Source organism: Saccopteryx leptura, chromosome 2, assembly GCF_036850995.1.
Source record: "Saccopteryx leptura isolate mSacLep1 chromosome 2, mSacLep1_pri_phased_curated, whole genome shotgun sequence".
NCBI classification, from domain to species: Eukaryota; Metazoa; Chordata; class Mammalia; order Chiroptera; family Emballonuridae; genus Saccopteryx; species Saccopteryx leptura.
The window spans coordinates 18,047,485-18,064,687 of record NC_089504.1 but is presented as its reverse complement, the minus strand read 5'-3'; the positions used below and the strand labels follow the sequence as shown (position 1 = coordinate 18,064,687).

At 47.7% G+C, this 17,203-nt stretch overlaps 1 protein-coding gene across 5 annotated transcripts in view; it reads right to left on the bottom strand.

The window, feature by feature from the left end:
- ASTN2 (astrotactin 2) overlaps positions 1-17,203 on the bottom strand; it is a 907,524-nt gene that overhangs the window by 651,008 nt on the left and 239,313 nt on the right. For 3 of the 5 annotated variants that reach the window (XM_066367319.1, XM_066367321.1, XM_066367323.1), the window contains exon 4: positions 4,568-4,720. The exons of 1 other annotated variant lie outside the window; for it this stretch is intronic. In XM_066367319.1, coding sequence (XP_066223416.1) covers positions 4,568-4,720 — 153 coding nt within the window. The remainder of the gene's footprint in view (positions 1-4,567; positions 4,721-17,203) is intronic. One more of the 5 variants, XM_066367320.1, reaches the window with a different exon arrangement.

The window sequence follows — 17,203 nt, the reverse complement described above, 5'->3', positions numbered from 1 at the left end:
CCTCAGTGGCAGGAAGAGGAGAGAGACAGGGAAAGACGGAGGATGTAGTCCATCGTATCTGGGATTTCTGATGATCAGCGTAGGGTAACAGAGCACCTCCAGAATTGTGTTTCTGTGTTTGCTTTCTGTTCCTCAAGATGTCACGGAATGTTCTGGGGGTGGTGGGAGGGGGAGAGATGGAGGACGGAGTCTGTAGTCAACATGGTTGCAGACATTGGGATGAACAAAGAAACCCAGCTGTCGATAGGCCCACATTTTCTTTCCCAGGGTCTTTAATAGTCTGAGATGCATTTGGAAATTTCTAGGAGAAAGAGAGCATGTGTAGAGTTCCCAGAACTTATATCTTTGTCCAAGAACATTCTGAGGCCCTCAGGGGGTACGTGTGCACGCTGGGAAGTGCAGGGCTGGTGTATCCTCGCCCTGGGCTCCCTTGTATAGAGATATTATCCAGTGGGGCAGTAACATCACGAGCACCACGGGACTGAGCCATTTTAAAAATTACCAGCATCCACTTAACACCTTTAATACGCCATGCGTGAGTGAGCCTGTGTGTAGGGGAAGCAGGATTCCCGGGAGGTCTGGACCAGGAGCTTCTGGTTTATCTGGGATCCCTCTTAAACATCAATGTCAAAGTCACACAACTGGGGCACTCTCCAGTGACCTTGGGAGTGAGTATTCAACAAATACTTATTAAATACTTTTAGCATCTTTGGTTTAAGACTATGACACATATTTTATAGAGGAAAATAGTAAATAAATGAACAAATAAACCTAAGTTTTAGACTTCAATATTATAGAGGAGGTACAAAAGGGTACACAACCAGCAGCAGGCTGAGGGCGGGAAGGAGTCTATCTGGAGGAGAATCCTGAGGAGGTGACACTGGAGTTGGGAGCTGAAAGGTGAGCAGGAGCCAGCCAGGACAGGAGCTGGGGAGTGAAAGGGGGCGTCGTGGCCAGGGGAAGGAACAGCCAGTTCTCAGACTCCGAAAGTAGGGACCCATTCTTGCAACAGGAAGTTCGCGCATATGACTAACGCTCCAGGAAATGCCAAGCAAGTGAAGAGAACAGCAGCCAGATACAGACGGAACAGGGTCCAAAGCCATGGCAAGGAGCTTGGATTGTATCCTATGGATAACAGGAAGCCACCGGATGACTTTCATGGTCCTAAAAGATTCCTCCGGCTAGCTGAAGAGAATGAACCTCAGGGAAGGTAAAGGGTTGTAAGTGAGAACTGAGAGGTAGCACCGGTCACAATGGTGACAAAGAAAGGGAGGAAAGATTCGAGATGCATTCAGGGGGCAAAATAAATTTCTTCTTGCATTTTCTGCGGCCCCATTTAACTTGGAAATTACAACCACTTGATATCTAATTATAGTCTAAGTCAAACAGCAGGTTTTCATTAATAACCTCATTCTGAAACTCTGCTTTAAGAGAAGGAAACAGATTCCAACGTGGAGGCCAAATTTTATGCCAAAAATGAAAAAAAAAATCCATGTGGTATTGTTTGTGGTGGTGAAATACTAGAAATAGTGCGAATGCCTAATTATGGGGGTCTCGTTAAGACATTTGTGGTGCATAAAAGGAGAAATATGAGGGAAAAAATTCAGTGATGTAAAAACTGTTTAGGCTATACCACTAAGACAATGAATTCAGGCTGGTGAAGAAAGGGGATGTGGTGGACTCGGAATCAAGTATATTTATGGGAGCTGTATCGGTAGAGATGAAGGAGGGTGATTCTTGGTGAGTGGTGGAGGAACAGAGGTAGACAGACATGGCTGTGCAAAACGCCAAGTGACCCTGAAGCTCCAACCCAGAACAAACGTAAGGTGACATTTATTTAGTTCTTGACAAACATTAGCTAAGCATTCCGAGGTAGACTTCATTCATCATTTCAGCAGAGTTCAACAGCAATCCTCTGACGTAGGGGTTGGCACCCCCATTCTCCAGGAGAGGAAACTGAGGCTCAGAGACATCCGATGACTCTTCCCAAGCCATGCAACTTGAAACAGACTGGGCTGGGATTAGCACCCTGGCATTACTGAGCTCAAAGAAACTCTTCCTTATCATTCAAATGGTTCAGCCTGGGGTTTGACCTCATGAGTGCCAAAAAGAGACTTCACCAAAAACTTCTGCCTCAATTTACGACCTCGGGTGAGCATGCAGACCTTGGTTTTTCCATAGACACAGCATCTCACAAGATTAAGGCCTAGACTTCCTCTCAACACAGAGCAAGGGTCCACCACGTGTGCAGGCCCAGGGTTGGGCCCGGGAATGGAAAGCTGGTTCACACAATAAGATATTGGACACTCTGTCTAACCAAGCAGACAGCCAGACGAAAGAAAAGGATATTTCTGAAAAAGAAAGTCAGTGTGTAACACATCTATGAAGACATGGGAGAAGTCATACATGGCAGAATTCAGAGCGAACTGGGACTGGGACAATCGGTGATGTCTTCGTGGAAATGTGCCATTCAAGGTAAGCCTTGAAAGGCAGATAGGACTTCAGTAGTATAAAACACAGTGGTTTAATGAAAAAGTCTGGAACTCAGACTGCTTAGTTCTCCCTGGCTCTAGTACTTACTAGGGTGTCCCTTTGGGCAGGTTACTGTGCTTTGTGGTATCACCTATGAAATGGAAATTATCATTGTGCCTGCTTCACAGGGTTGCTGAGGATCAATGAGATAACATATACAGAGCATTCAGCCTGCTGCTTGGAATAAGTGTCAATAAATGACAATTATTCATAGGGCCCAGAAAGGAGAGTTCAGATGGAAAGTATGGGATAGAAAAGAACATGGAAGGGCCTGACCAGGTGGTGGCGCAGTGGATAGAGCATCGGACTGGGATGCTGAGGACCCAAGTTCGGGACCCCAAGGTCGCCGGCTTGAGCGCGGGCTCATCTGGTTTGAGCAAAGCTCACCAGCTTGGACCCAAGGTTGCTGGCTCCAGCAAGGGGTTACTCGGTCTGCTGAAGGCCCGCGGTCAAGGCACATATGAGAAAGCAATCAATGAACAACTAAGGTGTTGCAATGTGCAACGAAAGACTGATGATTGATGCTTCTCATCTCTCTGTTCCTGTCTGTCTGTCCCTGTCTATCCCTCTCTCTGACTCTGTCTCTGAAAAAAAAAAAAAAAAAAACAAAACAAAAACATGGAAGGGGAACACGTGGATTTAGAAGAAACAGCACAGAGATCAGAGCTCTATGGTAGCCCCGACTGCCATCTTCATAAGCCTGAGCACTTCTGAAGAAACTGGGCCACCACTGAGGCTCCGATGGAGGAGGAGGTGACATAAGAAGAACCCAGCTAACAGAAAATGGAGAAGCAAGAGGCAAAGAGAAGAGTGACCTGCTTGGGACTCCTGAGTGGACTGAAGAAATGAAATGAGATTTGGAAATCAGGCAGTGATAAAGGGATTTTTCCCATCCCCAAAGTCACACAGATGGCCAGAGGAGGAGGGAAGAGGAGGGGCAGGGGAAGGGGGAGAAAGAGGGGCTGGTGATGGTGACGATGATGACGATGTGTTAGACAGAAAGGGAGGGGGAAGAAAAGGAGAACGTGGTAGCGGTAGAGCATCAGCCTGGCGTGTGGATATCCTGGATTCAATTCTCCACCTTTCTCCTCTCCTTCCTCTCTGTCTCTCTCTTCCCCTCCCGCAGCCAGGGCTCCATTGGAGCAAAGTTGGCCCGGGCACTGAGGATGGCTCCGTGGCCTCTGCCTCAGGCACTAGAATGGTTCCGGTTGCAATGGAGCGATGCCCCAGATGGGCAGAGCATCGCCCCCTGGTGGGCGTGCCGGGTGGATCCCGGTCGGGCTCATGCGAGAGTCTGTCTGACTGCCTCCCCGCTTCTCACTTCAGAAGAATACAAAAAAGAAAAAAAAAAGAAAGAAAGAAAAAGAGAATGTGGGAACGTTTTACTTTTTATTGCACAGTGGGCTATGTGCTAAGATGTTTCATCAATCCTTGTAAAATGGGAATAGCTTGGAGAAGCAAAATGACCTGCCAAAGTGACATGGTTAGTTCATTTGAATTTGAAGAGAAATTCAAATTCAAATTTAAACGTAAATTTTAATCCATTTCTGTCTAGTTTACAGTGTTCCTGCTCTTGACTGCCCCATCATTCAGCCTGTTACAGAAAGTGAGCTGGAACCCAGCTCTGGGGTCCCAGCCTGAGGACCTTCCATGAGAGCATTCTGTCTCTTTTGCTGTCTCCAAAATGACACCAGCGACAACGTAGAGAGCACCTGGCCTGGTCCCGGGTCCTGCCACAGGCATTTCCCATAGAGTCTATGGCATAGACTCTAGCTCATCCTCTCAACCGCTCTGCAGGGTGGATGACGCCTTCCCACTCTCAGATGAGGCAGCCGGGGCTCAGACACCTTAGCTCTACACCCAGGGGCACAGGTCTGCTGCCTCCCAGAGGCCTTGGCTGGGACGGCTCATCAGGGAGACGGCGGCCCGGGATCTACAAACACAGAGAAGGGGAGAGGGCACAGCTCTTCCTGGTGACTTCCGAAACCGGGGGCGGCCCGCCGATGCCCCAGCAAGAGGTGGTCGGAGAGCCTACCTCGAGACCTGCTCCTCCGCTTCCGCTTCCCCGCCGAGGCGCTGCGCGGCGCTGGCTGCAGCTGACCGATCTCGATGGGCGTGTTAGCGCGGAAACTCTCCTTGAACTTCTGCATCAAGGACTCCACTGTCTCCTGCGTCGCCTCAGCTGCTGCTACAGGGTGGGCAATGGGGCTGAGGTTAGGGCTTGGTCCACCCCCAGTCCCTGCAGGACTGGGCCTGGCCACCCGGACTCCCTGGAGTTCCCTCCCTGACCCAGTGATTAAACAAGCCACAGGTGCCGGTAAATTCGTGATGCATTGGCTTGCACGCTTACTTATTTAGTAACCTATTATGTTCCAGGCACTGCCTCAAACCCTTAAGAAAAGTTTGACACGATCCATGATTCAAGGAATTCATAGCTTGGTAGGAATTTTCCAACATTGTACAAAACCCCTGTCATGGTAAAATATAAAGTATGACAGGACCACCAAGAAGGGTCCTCTCTCCCTTTCTGGGAGTCAAGGCAGGCTTCCTGGAGGAGGCGAGATCTTCACTGCAATTTTAAGAATGAGTAGGAATCAGCAAAGAGTGTAAGATTAGGGTGGGTTTACCGAAGAGATTTGGGATAAGCGTGCGCTGGGTAGAAGAGGAGACCTGGGCAAACAGCTAAAGCCACAGAGAGCAGGTGCCTGAGTGGTGAGAGTTTAACCTGGCTGCCCAGGGAGCATGCACAGCAGCGATGGGGCTGGAGAGGTCAGGTCACCTTGTAGGTAGCATTAAGGATTCTGGATTGTTTCCTAGTGGCTGAAGTTAATGGCTGCAAGGTTTTACACAGAAAACTGGCATGTTCCAGTTAAGTCCCTCTGATAACAACTACAAACAAGAGTCTGGACAATCTAAGCCGAGGTGGCGAGAGAGGCCAGTCCCGAGGGTTTTGCAGTAGCCAGCTAGGGTCAATGGTGGCTTGGTCCAGAACAGTGGCAGTGAAGGTAGACAGCACAGCAGCACGTGAGTCACACAAGGTTTTAGGAGACAAAACTACAGCATTGCAATGCAGAGATCGCTTGGTCCAATAGCCCCATTGTAACTCCAGTAAATTTACTTTAGGGAAATCAAGGCCCCCGAAGCAGGCATACGACTCACTCCAAGTGTGCCCGTGGCAAAGTCACGCCTTCTAACTCCTAGTCCAACCTTCCATTTGTATCAATACTGTCCGATGATTTGTTAGCATGCTTTCAAAACTGAAAATAGAACTAAGTTCCAGAGAATGGAAAAAGTGAGGTCAGTAGGACACAGAGAAAAAGAAGAAAGATAAAAGAAAAAGAAAAAATCAGAAAAGCCTGAGAAGGGAGGAGCGAGGTCACATACACGGCAAGGAGAGAAAAGAACAGGAACAGGAGCGACTGGCCTCGGCGCCTTTGTTCTGAGAAAGTCCCGAAGAGAGCCCCGACTTCGAAACCTTCAAACGGAGCCCTCCCTCCGCCTGTGTCCCCAGAGGCTTGGAATTCGCTGCAGGAGGACAGGAACGGGAGTGAGAAGACCCGGTAGGAGACGGTGCAGATGTCCGCGTACGGGACGAGGGCGCCCACACAGGGTCGCAGAGACAGAAATAAAGAAGTGGACAGGGTAGCAGAGAGGCGAGACAGAAAGAGTAGATTAGAAGAGACGGAGAAGTGGATAGACCAGGATTAGTTCTTTAGGTACAAGCCCCTCCGAACGTGGTGTGGTTGGGTAAGGGGGACTGGACGTGGGAAAGGGGAGTTAGAGAGGCGGCCCCAGATCTCCTCCTGGCTTGAGTAAAGCTTCCGGAACGACGGTGCCTCGGAATCCGAGGAGGGACCCTGGAAGAGAACATGCTTCAGGCAGAAAAACCTTGTGGTGTCTTCCAGATGTCTAAGTGTAGGCGCTGAGGGGACAGTAAGTTCTGTGGGTTTCTTACTCTCAAGAGAGAAATGGGCTCCACAGAAACTCTATGCATTCCTTAGAAAAGGCAGGGAGGGCGTGGGAGTGGTGCTCAGACATGAGCACAGGACAGACAACAGAACCACGTTCCCTGCTGACCTACACTGTCTCTTCTCCCTTCGCACCCCAGATCCGTGCTCCACCCTGGTTCATTCTGCCCCACTCTGTCCTGGAGGCAGACAGACCCTCTCGGGTGGACTTCATAGCTCCTTGTTATCTGGCTATTCACTGGGTTTGCCCCATGGGATGCTCGGCAGGATGTGGAAGGACAGAACTGGGGCGTCTGTCTTCCCTCGCCCTTTCCTGCCCTGTATAGAGACTGGGACCCTCGACTGTTCCAGCCTCTGCCGCTTGCCCACAGAGCCCGTTCTCACAGGCCCCAGTAAAGGCAGTCCCTCTCCCGGCCCCTCCACAGTCCCAGGGGTTGGTAATGGTTTCCTGATCATTCTCATCCCTGGTTCCTCATTGACCCCCATGTGGATTCTCTTCCCTCTGCCTACACCTCTATAAAGAGTCATTTTCTTCAATGTTGCCTAAAAATCCCATTGAACGTGCCTTCTTTGACCATCTGGAACTTTGACTGAGGCGTCATTGCTTTTCATCGTGGCTCTGACATTCAGCAATTCCTAAAGGTCAGCTTCTCCTCATCCCGTTATTTCTGCTTTCCTTTGTCCTAAGTGGTGGCAGACTTGATGGGCGGGAGCAGAGAGGAGAAGACACACAGAGAGGGAAGGCTTGCTCCCCTGAGCTCCAGGGCTTCTGATCCCGGCCACTGCGAATCCCTTCCATCTGTTTGGCTGCGCTTGCCTAGGTGACAGTGCCAAAATCCCAGCCAGGCTTGGAGGGGGAAGTGCTTGTGCAAAGCCCTCCACGGCCTACTGCATCCTGTGCACCACTCTCCCTCCCACCCCAGCCCTCCCATCCCATTCAGTAGCTCTATCAATATCAATATATCAAGTTGTCCAAACAAGCCACATTACCTCCCGGTACCCGCTGCGCTCTGCCTCCCCAGAGCAGCAGAATGCTCGCCCGTCGCCCGGATGAATGCAACAGATGGCGCTTGATCTGAGCATCGCCGCGGCGGGCCCGGGGAAGGGCGGGAGAGCATGGGGGAGCTGCCTCTTCTAATTGACATATGAGAGATTGTCAAGTTTAATGAGAATGAACCACTGGGGCCTGAGAAGAGACGCCCTGGTCCCCAAGCCGAGACAGAGAGAGCAGAGCAGAGGAGAAGGGAGGAGGGGAGAGGGAGGAGGAAAGAGGGAGGAGAGAGAAAGAAGAGAAAGCGAGACTGGAAAGTCACACTGTGTTCAGTAATGAAGGGGATAGGAAAGGAGGAGGCAAAGAAGAGTGGAAAGAAGAGGAGAGGGCAGGGAAACCCTGGAAAGGAGACGAAAGGGAGGGGTCGGAAGGTCAGGAGAGGAGACAGAGAAGGCTCGAGAAGAAAAAGAAGGAAGAAAAGAAGGTGGACCCCGAGTGGCTTTGCCGAGGCATGAGGGGCGTGTAGTTTCCCAGATGCCAGGCAAGCTCCCGCCTGATCCCTCGCCCTGCGGAACGGACACTGGGCGCTGTGTCTGCGCCGACACTCAGCAGTCCTGCGATCAGACGCTCACTGGCTCTGCCCTCCCCCTCGCAGCCTGGGGTGTCCGAGTGCTGAAACTCACATAAGCTCAGGTTCAAGTTCCTATATCGCCTTTATCATCCTCTCTAATTTTTCGAGACTCATCCAGCCTACGCAGAAAGAAAATTCATAGTTTCTGAATACCAACTCTGTGAAGCAAGAAGCCTCGCATTTCCTTGTGTTTTCTCGTTTACTCCTCTTAACGACCTTGAAAGGGAAGAATCACATCAGCTGCTGTTCAGAAATGAGGAAACTGAGACGCAGAGAGGTAACTCATCTCCTAGGGTCACACAGCTTAGAAATGACAGCGCTAGGATTTGGATGGTGGGGACTCTAGTGACATGGATCCATCCTCTGTTACAACCCACAGATATCTCTTCTGGCCTGCCTGGTGGATAGGGATGGCTAGCTCAGTCTTGGAGCTCGGATGTGACCTCCAAAGTGACTCGGACAGCCCAGCCCCTCTTAAATCACCTGGGCAAGGAGCCCCAGGCAACCCGGCCCCGGCTGGAGCCAGGGCTCATCCTGACTGGAGACTGACCGGCCATGCCTGGGGACCTTTGCTCAGTGTTGATTGTCAAGACCCAGCCTGGAGGTGCTAAGCTCAGCTCCTGCCCCGTTTTCCCAGTCCTGTCTCATTACAGAAGGACATTCAGAGTGCCAAGATACAGTTAGGCATTTGTTGGCCATAGTACCTAACGCAAGTGACTAAGGGTTCCCATGTAAACTCTGCCATCCTGTAACCTGGAGTCATTACTTAGTTTCCACCTCTGTAAATGTCTGCAGGGTCATTGGGCGGACTGAACATAATTATGTCCTTCAAGGAGGTCCTAAATGCTCAAGAGAGAATAGCCATCACCCAACTTTCTCTCACCCGACAGGTGCACGACAGGCCAGTCAATCAATTCATTCATTCATTCATCCATTCATTCATTCTCTCACCCGACAGGTGCACGACAGGCCAGTCAATCAATTCATTCATTCATTCATTCATTCTCTCACCTGACAGGTGCATGACAGGCAGTCAATCAATTCATTCATTCATTCATTCATTCTCTCACCCGACAGGTGCACAACAGGCCAGTCAATCAATTCATTCATTCATTCATTCATCCATTCATTCATCCATTTATCCAGAAAGCCATCTTCATTATAAAATATTCACTTTGGAAATTATTTAGAGAGTATATATTTCACATTTTATTCAGATGGGAACCTAGGAGCCCCGAGAGGCAAAGCCATGATCAAAGTAGAGCAGCAGACCAAGGTATCGCATTCCGGTCTCTCATTCCCACGACGCTTCCCTGCCTTCCCAAATACTTGGATAATTTTAGCCTCAGATCTTGTGATGTTTAATGTATCTGTCAACTTGTCTAAGCCATGGAACCCAGCCATTTGCTCTAATATTCTTCTAGACTTTTCTGTGAAGGTACTTTTTTAGTTGAGACTGACATTTAAATGAGCATATTTTGAGTAAGGCAGACTATTCTCCATAATGTTGGTGGGCTTCCTTCAATTAGTTGAGGGCCTTAACAGAAAAAAAAAAAAACTCATCACTCTTCCCCCAAGGGAAGAAGAATTCTGCCAACAGACTGCATTCAGACTTGAGCGGCAACACCGACTGTCCCCTGAGTGGCCAGTGTGCCAGCTTACCCTGAAGATTCAGGACCTCGCAGCCTCCACCATCACGTTAGTCAATTCCTTAAAGTCAATCGATCAACCTCTCAACAGATAGATATAGTGATGATATAAATACAGTATAAAGATACATAGATTTCACCCTCAACACAGTTTGAACTGCACGGCCCCACTTATAACACAGATTTTTTTTCCATTAAATACATCGAGTCACAAGTTATATGTGGACGGACATTATTCTGTGCAGGGGGGTCATTATCCCTAACCCCCACATTGCTCAAGGGCCAACTCTATAGAGAGAGATGGGATGTATATAACCAATCTGTGTCTGTACCCCATATTGGCTCTGTTTTTCCAAAGAACCCTGCTACAGAAGTCTATGGGCCTCTCCAGGCTTTGGTGTGGGCACACTGAGATACCAGGATCGGAAGGACGGAAATAAGAGAAGAAAGCTCCGTCCCAAAATACCCCTCAGCTGGGAAGACCTGAGCTAAATGCAAAGCAACATGAGATCTGGAAGTTGTGAGTCCAGCCACAGAACCCAACCTTCCATCTCATATAGGAGTCATCGTTTCGTGAAAAGAAAAAAAATTAACTCAGGAAGAAACCAGCCAGTGTCCCTCAGCTGGGTGACAATACTCCAGCAGTAGAACACATTTAAAACCTATGTACATGCTGTTAAAAATGGCCACCTCTTCCTAATTCCCAGGGATAGAAAAAGTGTTGATGGATAGAATGTCCTCACTTTGTAGTTTTTCTCCCACATATTTTCTTAAACCTCTGATGCCTGGTGCAGCTTATCTTCAAGCAAGTGCCTGCAGACAAGACAAATGAACAAACAGGAACAGATATAAATGAGTAAACGTGGAAATAGCCTTTTCTTGTATCCACGGGCTTGGGCCTGCCAGTGAATACTGCGGACTTGTAGGGTGGTTATAATTTCTGCTCTGGGGACGGCACTGACTTTGAACAATGGAATTAAATTTACTGATACTTTCCTCTTTTCTGTTATAAACACAATCCCTTCCAACTGTTCTAGAGCTCGTTCCATTGTCCCCAACCATGACACAGAGGGTCTCCAAGATTCTTCCTGCTCCGTGGCTCTGAAATTCTAAATGTATATAAGATAGGCTTTCAGTAAGATTGATGCAGTAGTCACAGGGCTCACACTCATCAGTCTGCAAAGTACAGTGTGTCTGTAAAGTCATGGTGCACTTTTGACCGGTCACAGGAAAGCAACAAAAGATGATAGAAATGTGAAATCTGCACCAAATAAAAGGAAAACTCTCCCAGTTTCATACCTATTCAGTGCAGTTCGATGTGGGCTCACACACAGATTTTTTAGGGCTCCTTAGGGAGCTGTCCCGTATAGCCTCTACAGACTCGTCACTGACTGAGGTCTACCAGAACGGGGTTTCTCCACCAGACTGCCGGTTTCCTTCAACTGCTTATCTCACTGAGTAATGTTATTCCTATGTGGTGGCGCTTCGTTATAAATGCGCCGATATTCACGTTGCACTTTGGCCATGGATTCGAATTTAGCAAGCCACAGAACACACTGAATTTTCCTCTGTACCGTCCACATCTCGACTGGCATGGCTGTGGGCTGCTCCACTGTATACACGGTGTTACATCATCATCTGCCATGTGCACATGCTGCCACATCATCCTACAGAAACTGGGAGGGTTTTCATTTTATCTGGTGCAGATTTCACATTTCTATCGTCTTTTATTGCTTTCCTGTGACCGGTCAAAAGTGCACCATGACTTTATGGACACACTGTACTTTCACCTCTTTCAGTGAACGCCGTCTTTACAATGTCCCATTTTAGGGAGCCTGAGAAGCAGATTTTCAAGGGTCAGGCTGGAGTTGATACAACAGGCCAACAAGTCCAGTTCAAGAAAGCAAGGGTTAAGTGAGCAGAGAGGATAGGGGAAAGACTTCTTGGTCACTCATTAACACCTTGGTGGCAAGGCATGGCTGTGGAAAAGGGCTTTGGAATCGGCCACAGCTGGGATGTGGGCGAATCACTTATCCACTCAGAGCCTCAGCTGCTCTGAGTGTTAAAATGGGGTTGATGATTCCAACTTCATCAAGCCGTTTTCGGAATCAATAAAATGTTAACATGCTTATCCTAGTGCCAGGTACAGTGTAAAGATTTTCAAGATGAGAGTCGCTATTATTACAGCCAAAAAGATCTTAGATCATCAGTCACAGGGAATCTGAGTTTCCACCCACTCCGGCGGCATGCACATGCCCGGAATCTGATGAGACCCACGGTCACCCCCCGCCTGATTCCTCCCCTAAATCCATCCCTTGTATACATGCACAGGAAAGTCACATGCGTGGCTCAGCACTCCTTGTCACTGGGGGGGGGGCACCTTTATTTCATGCTTGGAATTCTTCATCCAACATCATGACTGAGCACTGTTCCAGAGCTGGAGGTGGGGACCCAGTGATGAGCTGAACACCGCCCTTTCTTTAAAACACGAAACCATGTAGTGAAAGAAAGAAGACAATGAAAACGGATCGTGCTAAATGTCCAGATAGAAAGAGACGTGTGACGAGAACCCTGGAAACGTGCCCTCTACTTCCTTCTGTGAGCAGAAAGGCTCTGGGGGGGTCTCTCAGGGGAGCTGCCGCCTGTGCTGAGATTCTAGAATGTGGGGATAGGGAAGAAGGCGAAATAAAGGGTAGCACCAGTGGGCAGAAAGGGCAAGGGCCGCAGAGAAAATCCCACGGAGTTTGCTTCTTCTAGAGCATAAAGTAAGAGATGATTTATTTCACCAGGAAAATCCATCTCCGAGCTAGGAAGAAGGGCTGAGCCTCCCGGATCCTAGTGCAGAAGCCCCACTATTCTGTGAGCTCCCTCTCCCTCACCATCCTCTCCTGCTGCTCTGACCGGTATTTCAGATACACAGGGTATACGACACAGCTGGGGTTAAACCTCCCTTCCATCACCTATACACTAGGCCTATACACCTATACAATGCATTGGGTATTGGGTACGGTCCCTTAATTTCTCTAAGCCCCAGCTCCTCATCTGTAAAACCTTGAACATAAATCTCCCTCAAGAATGGTGAGTTTTTGTGATGGGGGGGGGGTTGCAATTAATTCATTGCAATAATATATGCAAAGTGGTTAGCACAGTACCCCAAAGGGATTAAGCACTCAATAAAGTAAAGCCTTTATTATCATTATTGTTATACAGCTTAAATGAGATAAGCTTGTAGAGGGGGCCTTGCACCAAGTCAAAGCTTACTCCATGTTAAATTCTGCATTTCCCTATTGGGTAATTCATGGCTTTTGATTAAAGACTGGATTCTAATTCCCTGTTGTCGTCTAGTGTATGAATCATACTATCATCCCTGGCCCCCTAACATCCAGGGATTCTGTCTCTCCACTATGCTTCAGCCAATGCCCACCACGGTTATCCTCGGGTCTCGCCTTGACGTGGGACCTGGATATGGCTGCCACGTGAGTCCTGAAAACACAGCTACTGCTCATGGTCCTCTGTTTACTTTCCTACCTTGCCAAGCCATGCTGCTCAAGTGTGTGCTTTGATCTTTTCAGAGCTCAATCACCAGGTCATGCATTTTAGTCTATCGTGGCATATGTATCTATTGCTAATGAAAGTTTAGCTCCATTACTATGAGCCAGAGGAAGTTGTATTTTGGCCGCTGGCTGGCAAAGAGAGGAGAGTCCCACGTTCTTACCCCTTCAACTTTCCTCCTCAGAAAGTTAACCTCCAAGCTTCTCTGGTTTATCTATAGCAGGGGTCGGGAACCTATGGCTTGTGAGTCAGATGTGGCTCTTTTAATGGCTGCATCTGGCTCGTAGACAATTCTTTAATAAAAATAATAATAACGTTAAAAATATAAAACATTCTCATGTATTACAATCCATTCATTTCCTACTGCTCATGTTCATGGCTGCGGGTGGCTGGAGCCAATCACAGCTGTCCTCCGGGACAACACCAAATTTTTATTGGATAATGCATAATGTACACGGGTTGCTGTATGGCTCTCACGGAATTACATTTTAAAATATGTGGCGTTCATGGCTCTCTCAGCCAAAAAGGTTCCCAACCCCTGATCTATAGCAAGGTTCCCCTAAGCATACCATTCCAATTTGCCCAGATTATCTCATTAGTCACGTAATCATAATTACAACATATTAATAACACCTACCATTTATGGAATCTTTATAGTGGGGCACATATTATTTTAAGGTAAGTTCAGCTATCTCTTAATGTAATTCTTATAACTTACTCAAGTCTATGGAACTATTAACCTTATTTCTTCACCCCTCCTGCACCTTGATATAGACTCAGTATAGATAAACTGTACTTCATTGACCTCTGACTTGTGCCTGACTTTGGGTGGGAATCAGCATGTCCCAGTTATGAGCCTGGGCTTCATGAGGCTTCCCATATTTCTGCTCACACATGTGCACCTACCACCAGCATGAGCAGGACCTGTCCCAGCGAGCCTGCTGGTTCAAGGAAGATGAGCAACTCACAGGAGATTCGTGGCTCTACAACATAGAAAAGAGTCATGTGACTCCTACCGTCCAAGTCACTGGCCCCAGCCACCCTCAGACCCATCTGAGATGAGCACAGCATTGCATCCAATCCTCAGACACCTGACAAACCAATATTCATTACTGGATGCCACTGAGATTTCATAGTTCTTTGTCACGGAGCATTCTTGTGGCAAGAATTGACTGATACACAGCCTTCCAAGATAGATATCATTATCTTAAGCTTATAAATGCGTAAGTGATGCACACCAAGGTTAATTAAGTTTTCAAGGGTCATACAGTCTGTAAATAGCACACCTGGACAAATACTTTCAAATACTACTTCAAGGCTCAGTTTGGAGCGGGAGCAATAAACACAGTTTTATGAAATGACTTTGGAGTGGGTGAACGAAAACTCTCACAGCCACCTTCCTTTCAGACCATATCAGTTATCATTTATGGGGATGGTCCCAGAAATGACAACCATCTAACACCGTGGTATCAATACTCTGGTGTCTCTTAGATCATATAAATCTTGAGCCTTTTAAAACCGTGGTGTCTCTGTTCAGTGGCATGGAGACGGCTAATACATCTATTCAGAGCTTTCAGACTCAGGCTGTATTTGTTGAATGGATGAAGAAAAGTTTTATCGTTTATATAACTGGGCACCAAATGAGGAATATGAAGAGCGTGCCTTGGGACACAGGTCCATTACTGACCCATGCTGCAGGGGGTGAGGGGACTGACCAGGGAGCAGACTGTGAAACATGTACAAGTGTCACTACATCGATGGGCAGATTTTCCACCAATCTTCCTTTAAATGCAGGACAAATCTCCCCCAGTGCAAAAGGGCGCTTATAAAGTTAAACACATGTAAGTCAACTCTAGCAAACAGCAGGGATTTTGGAGTGAAATTAATGCAGCTGCCTTATAGGTATGTCCTATTTCTCCATATTTAAACTCTTAAAAATAGACTGACTAAATATACAGACAATAATGGATTGAGGCTGAGTTGGCATTACTATAAGTCTCGGGGTTTTCCATTTAACGACTTATAATTTCCATGTCCCATTTCTACATGACAGCTAGTGCAGACTTGTTTTCTGATGCGTGATTACATGCCACCACCACACACAAAAGGAAGCAGAAAGCTAGAGAGCACCATCGGAGGAGGGGATGGCAAAGAACCCTGCATCACAAACTCAGCAGATCTGGAGGAAGAAGACCAGGTCTTCAGTCCCAGCCTCGCTGCTGTGTGCCTTGGGACACCTCAGTAGCCTCTCTGAACCTTGGGAAACAAATATTACTATGAGATGCATGTTAATGCATTTGATAAGCTAGGTCACTATAAAGTTTGCTGCAGATTGGAGTTTTAACTTCTGTTCTTCGCATCCTTAATCAAATAGTGTACGTACAAACAGGTGGGGCAAAACATCACAGTAAAAACATGGTACCAAATTATTTTTTTATTAAGCTGAAGTTCCAAACCTGGATCTGCCTGTTCGCATCTGCTCTCCCTTGAGTACAAGACACTGCCTCTCTGCGCCTGAGTCGTTCTGCATTTCCTAACAGACAGCTATGAGAAAGATGTAAATAGGAAGTAATAGCTTTGTGATAGAATTAAGTCATATTTTTGACTTATTGACTATTTACCCCATGCTAGGCATCACGACCTCTTGTGCTACTCATCACAAGCCTGGGAAGTAGATGATGTTAGTATCCCCATATGGGGACAGAGCTTGACCTGGAGTCAAGCTGGTCTGACACTTATGATCTTAACAATAGCTGAGGCCCTGGCCAGTTGGCTCAGTGGTAGAGTGTCAGCCCTGTGTGTGGATGTCCCGGGTTCAATTCCCAGCCAGGGCACACAAGAGAAGTGCCCATCTGCTTCTCTACCCTTTCCTCCTTCCCCTTCTCTCTCTCTCTCTCTCTCTCTTCCTCCTCACACAGTCAGGGAGCGATGGCTCGAATGAACAAGTTGGCCCAGGTGCTGAAGATGGCTCCATGGCCTCACCTCAGGCACTAAAATAGCTTGTTTGCCAAGCAACGGAGCAGCAGCTCCAGATAGGCAGAACATCAGCACCAGACAGGGCTTGCCAAGTGGATCTTGGTTGGGGCACATGCGGAGTCTGCCTCTCTGCCTCCCTGCCTCTCACTCACTTGGTGATTAAAAAAAAAAAAGGCTGAAATGACGCAAATAGGAGGAGGAGAAAAAAAAGAAGGTGGATAGGAAAGAAAAGAGTTCAGCCTGTGGCATGGTGGGGCTGCCCCGAGCATCCATGGGGTGGTTACCATGTGGAAATGGGGTTACATATGCACCTCTGGAATTAGTTTTATTCCCTGACTAGATAATTCTCAATTATCTTCTTTCTCCCTTATTTAGTCCTGGTCAAAACTGGCTCAGCTAAATTATAGATACTTCCTCTATCCTTTTCACAGAGAACAGCCCAAAAACTAAGCTAAGGCAGTAGAGAGGACAGGAAATCATGTCTTTAATGGAGCAGATCAAATTCCTCCTCTGATGTGTGTGGTGAAATAATAGAGACCCATACTAGGGAGCCTTTGTACAGGGAGCCTGCATGCATGGGTGGGTGGGTCTTGAGGAATATTCTCATTTTGCTAGATGTGCACGCACAGTGAGGTAGTGAAATGCGATAAAAGAGAAAGACAGACAGAGAGGGTGTGGTGGGACCTCCAAACCAAGCTTGTCTCATTGCAGCCCTGGTTCTGATAGTCTCCCACTCCAGCTGCTGTTTGGACAGGGGTGCTCCAGGATTATAAATAGCATGTGCTCTCTCTCTCTCTCTCATTCTCATCCTCTTTCTCTCTCTCTCTCTCTCTCTCTCCTCGGAGTGGTCCCTTTTCTTCCTCACCAATTTCCCTTTTAGCAGTCACCTCCTAATATAAACCTC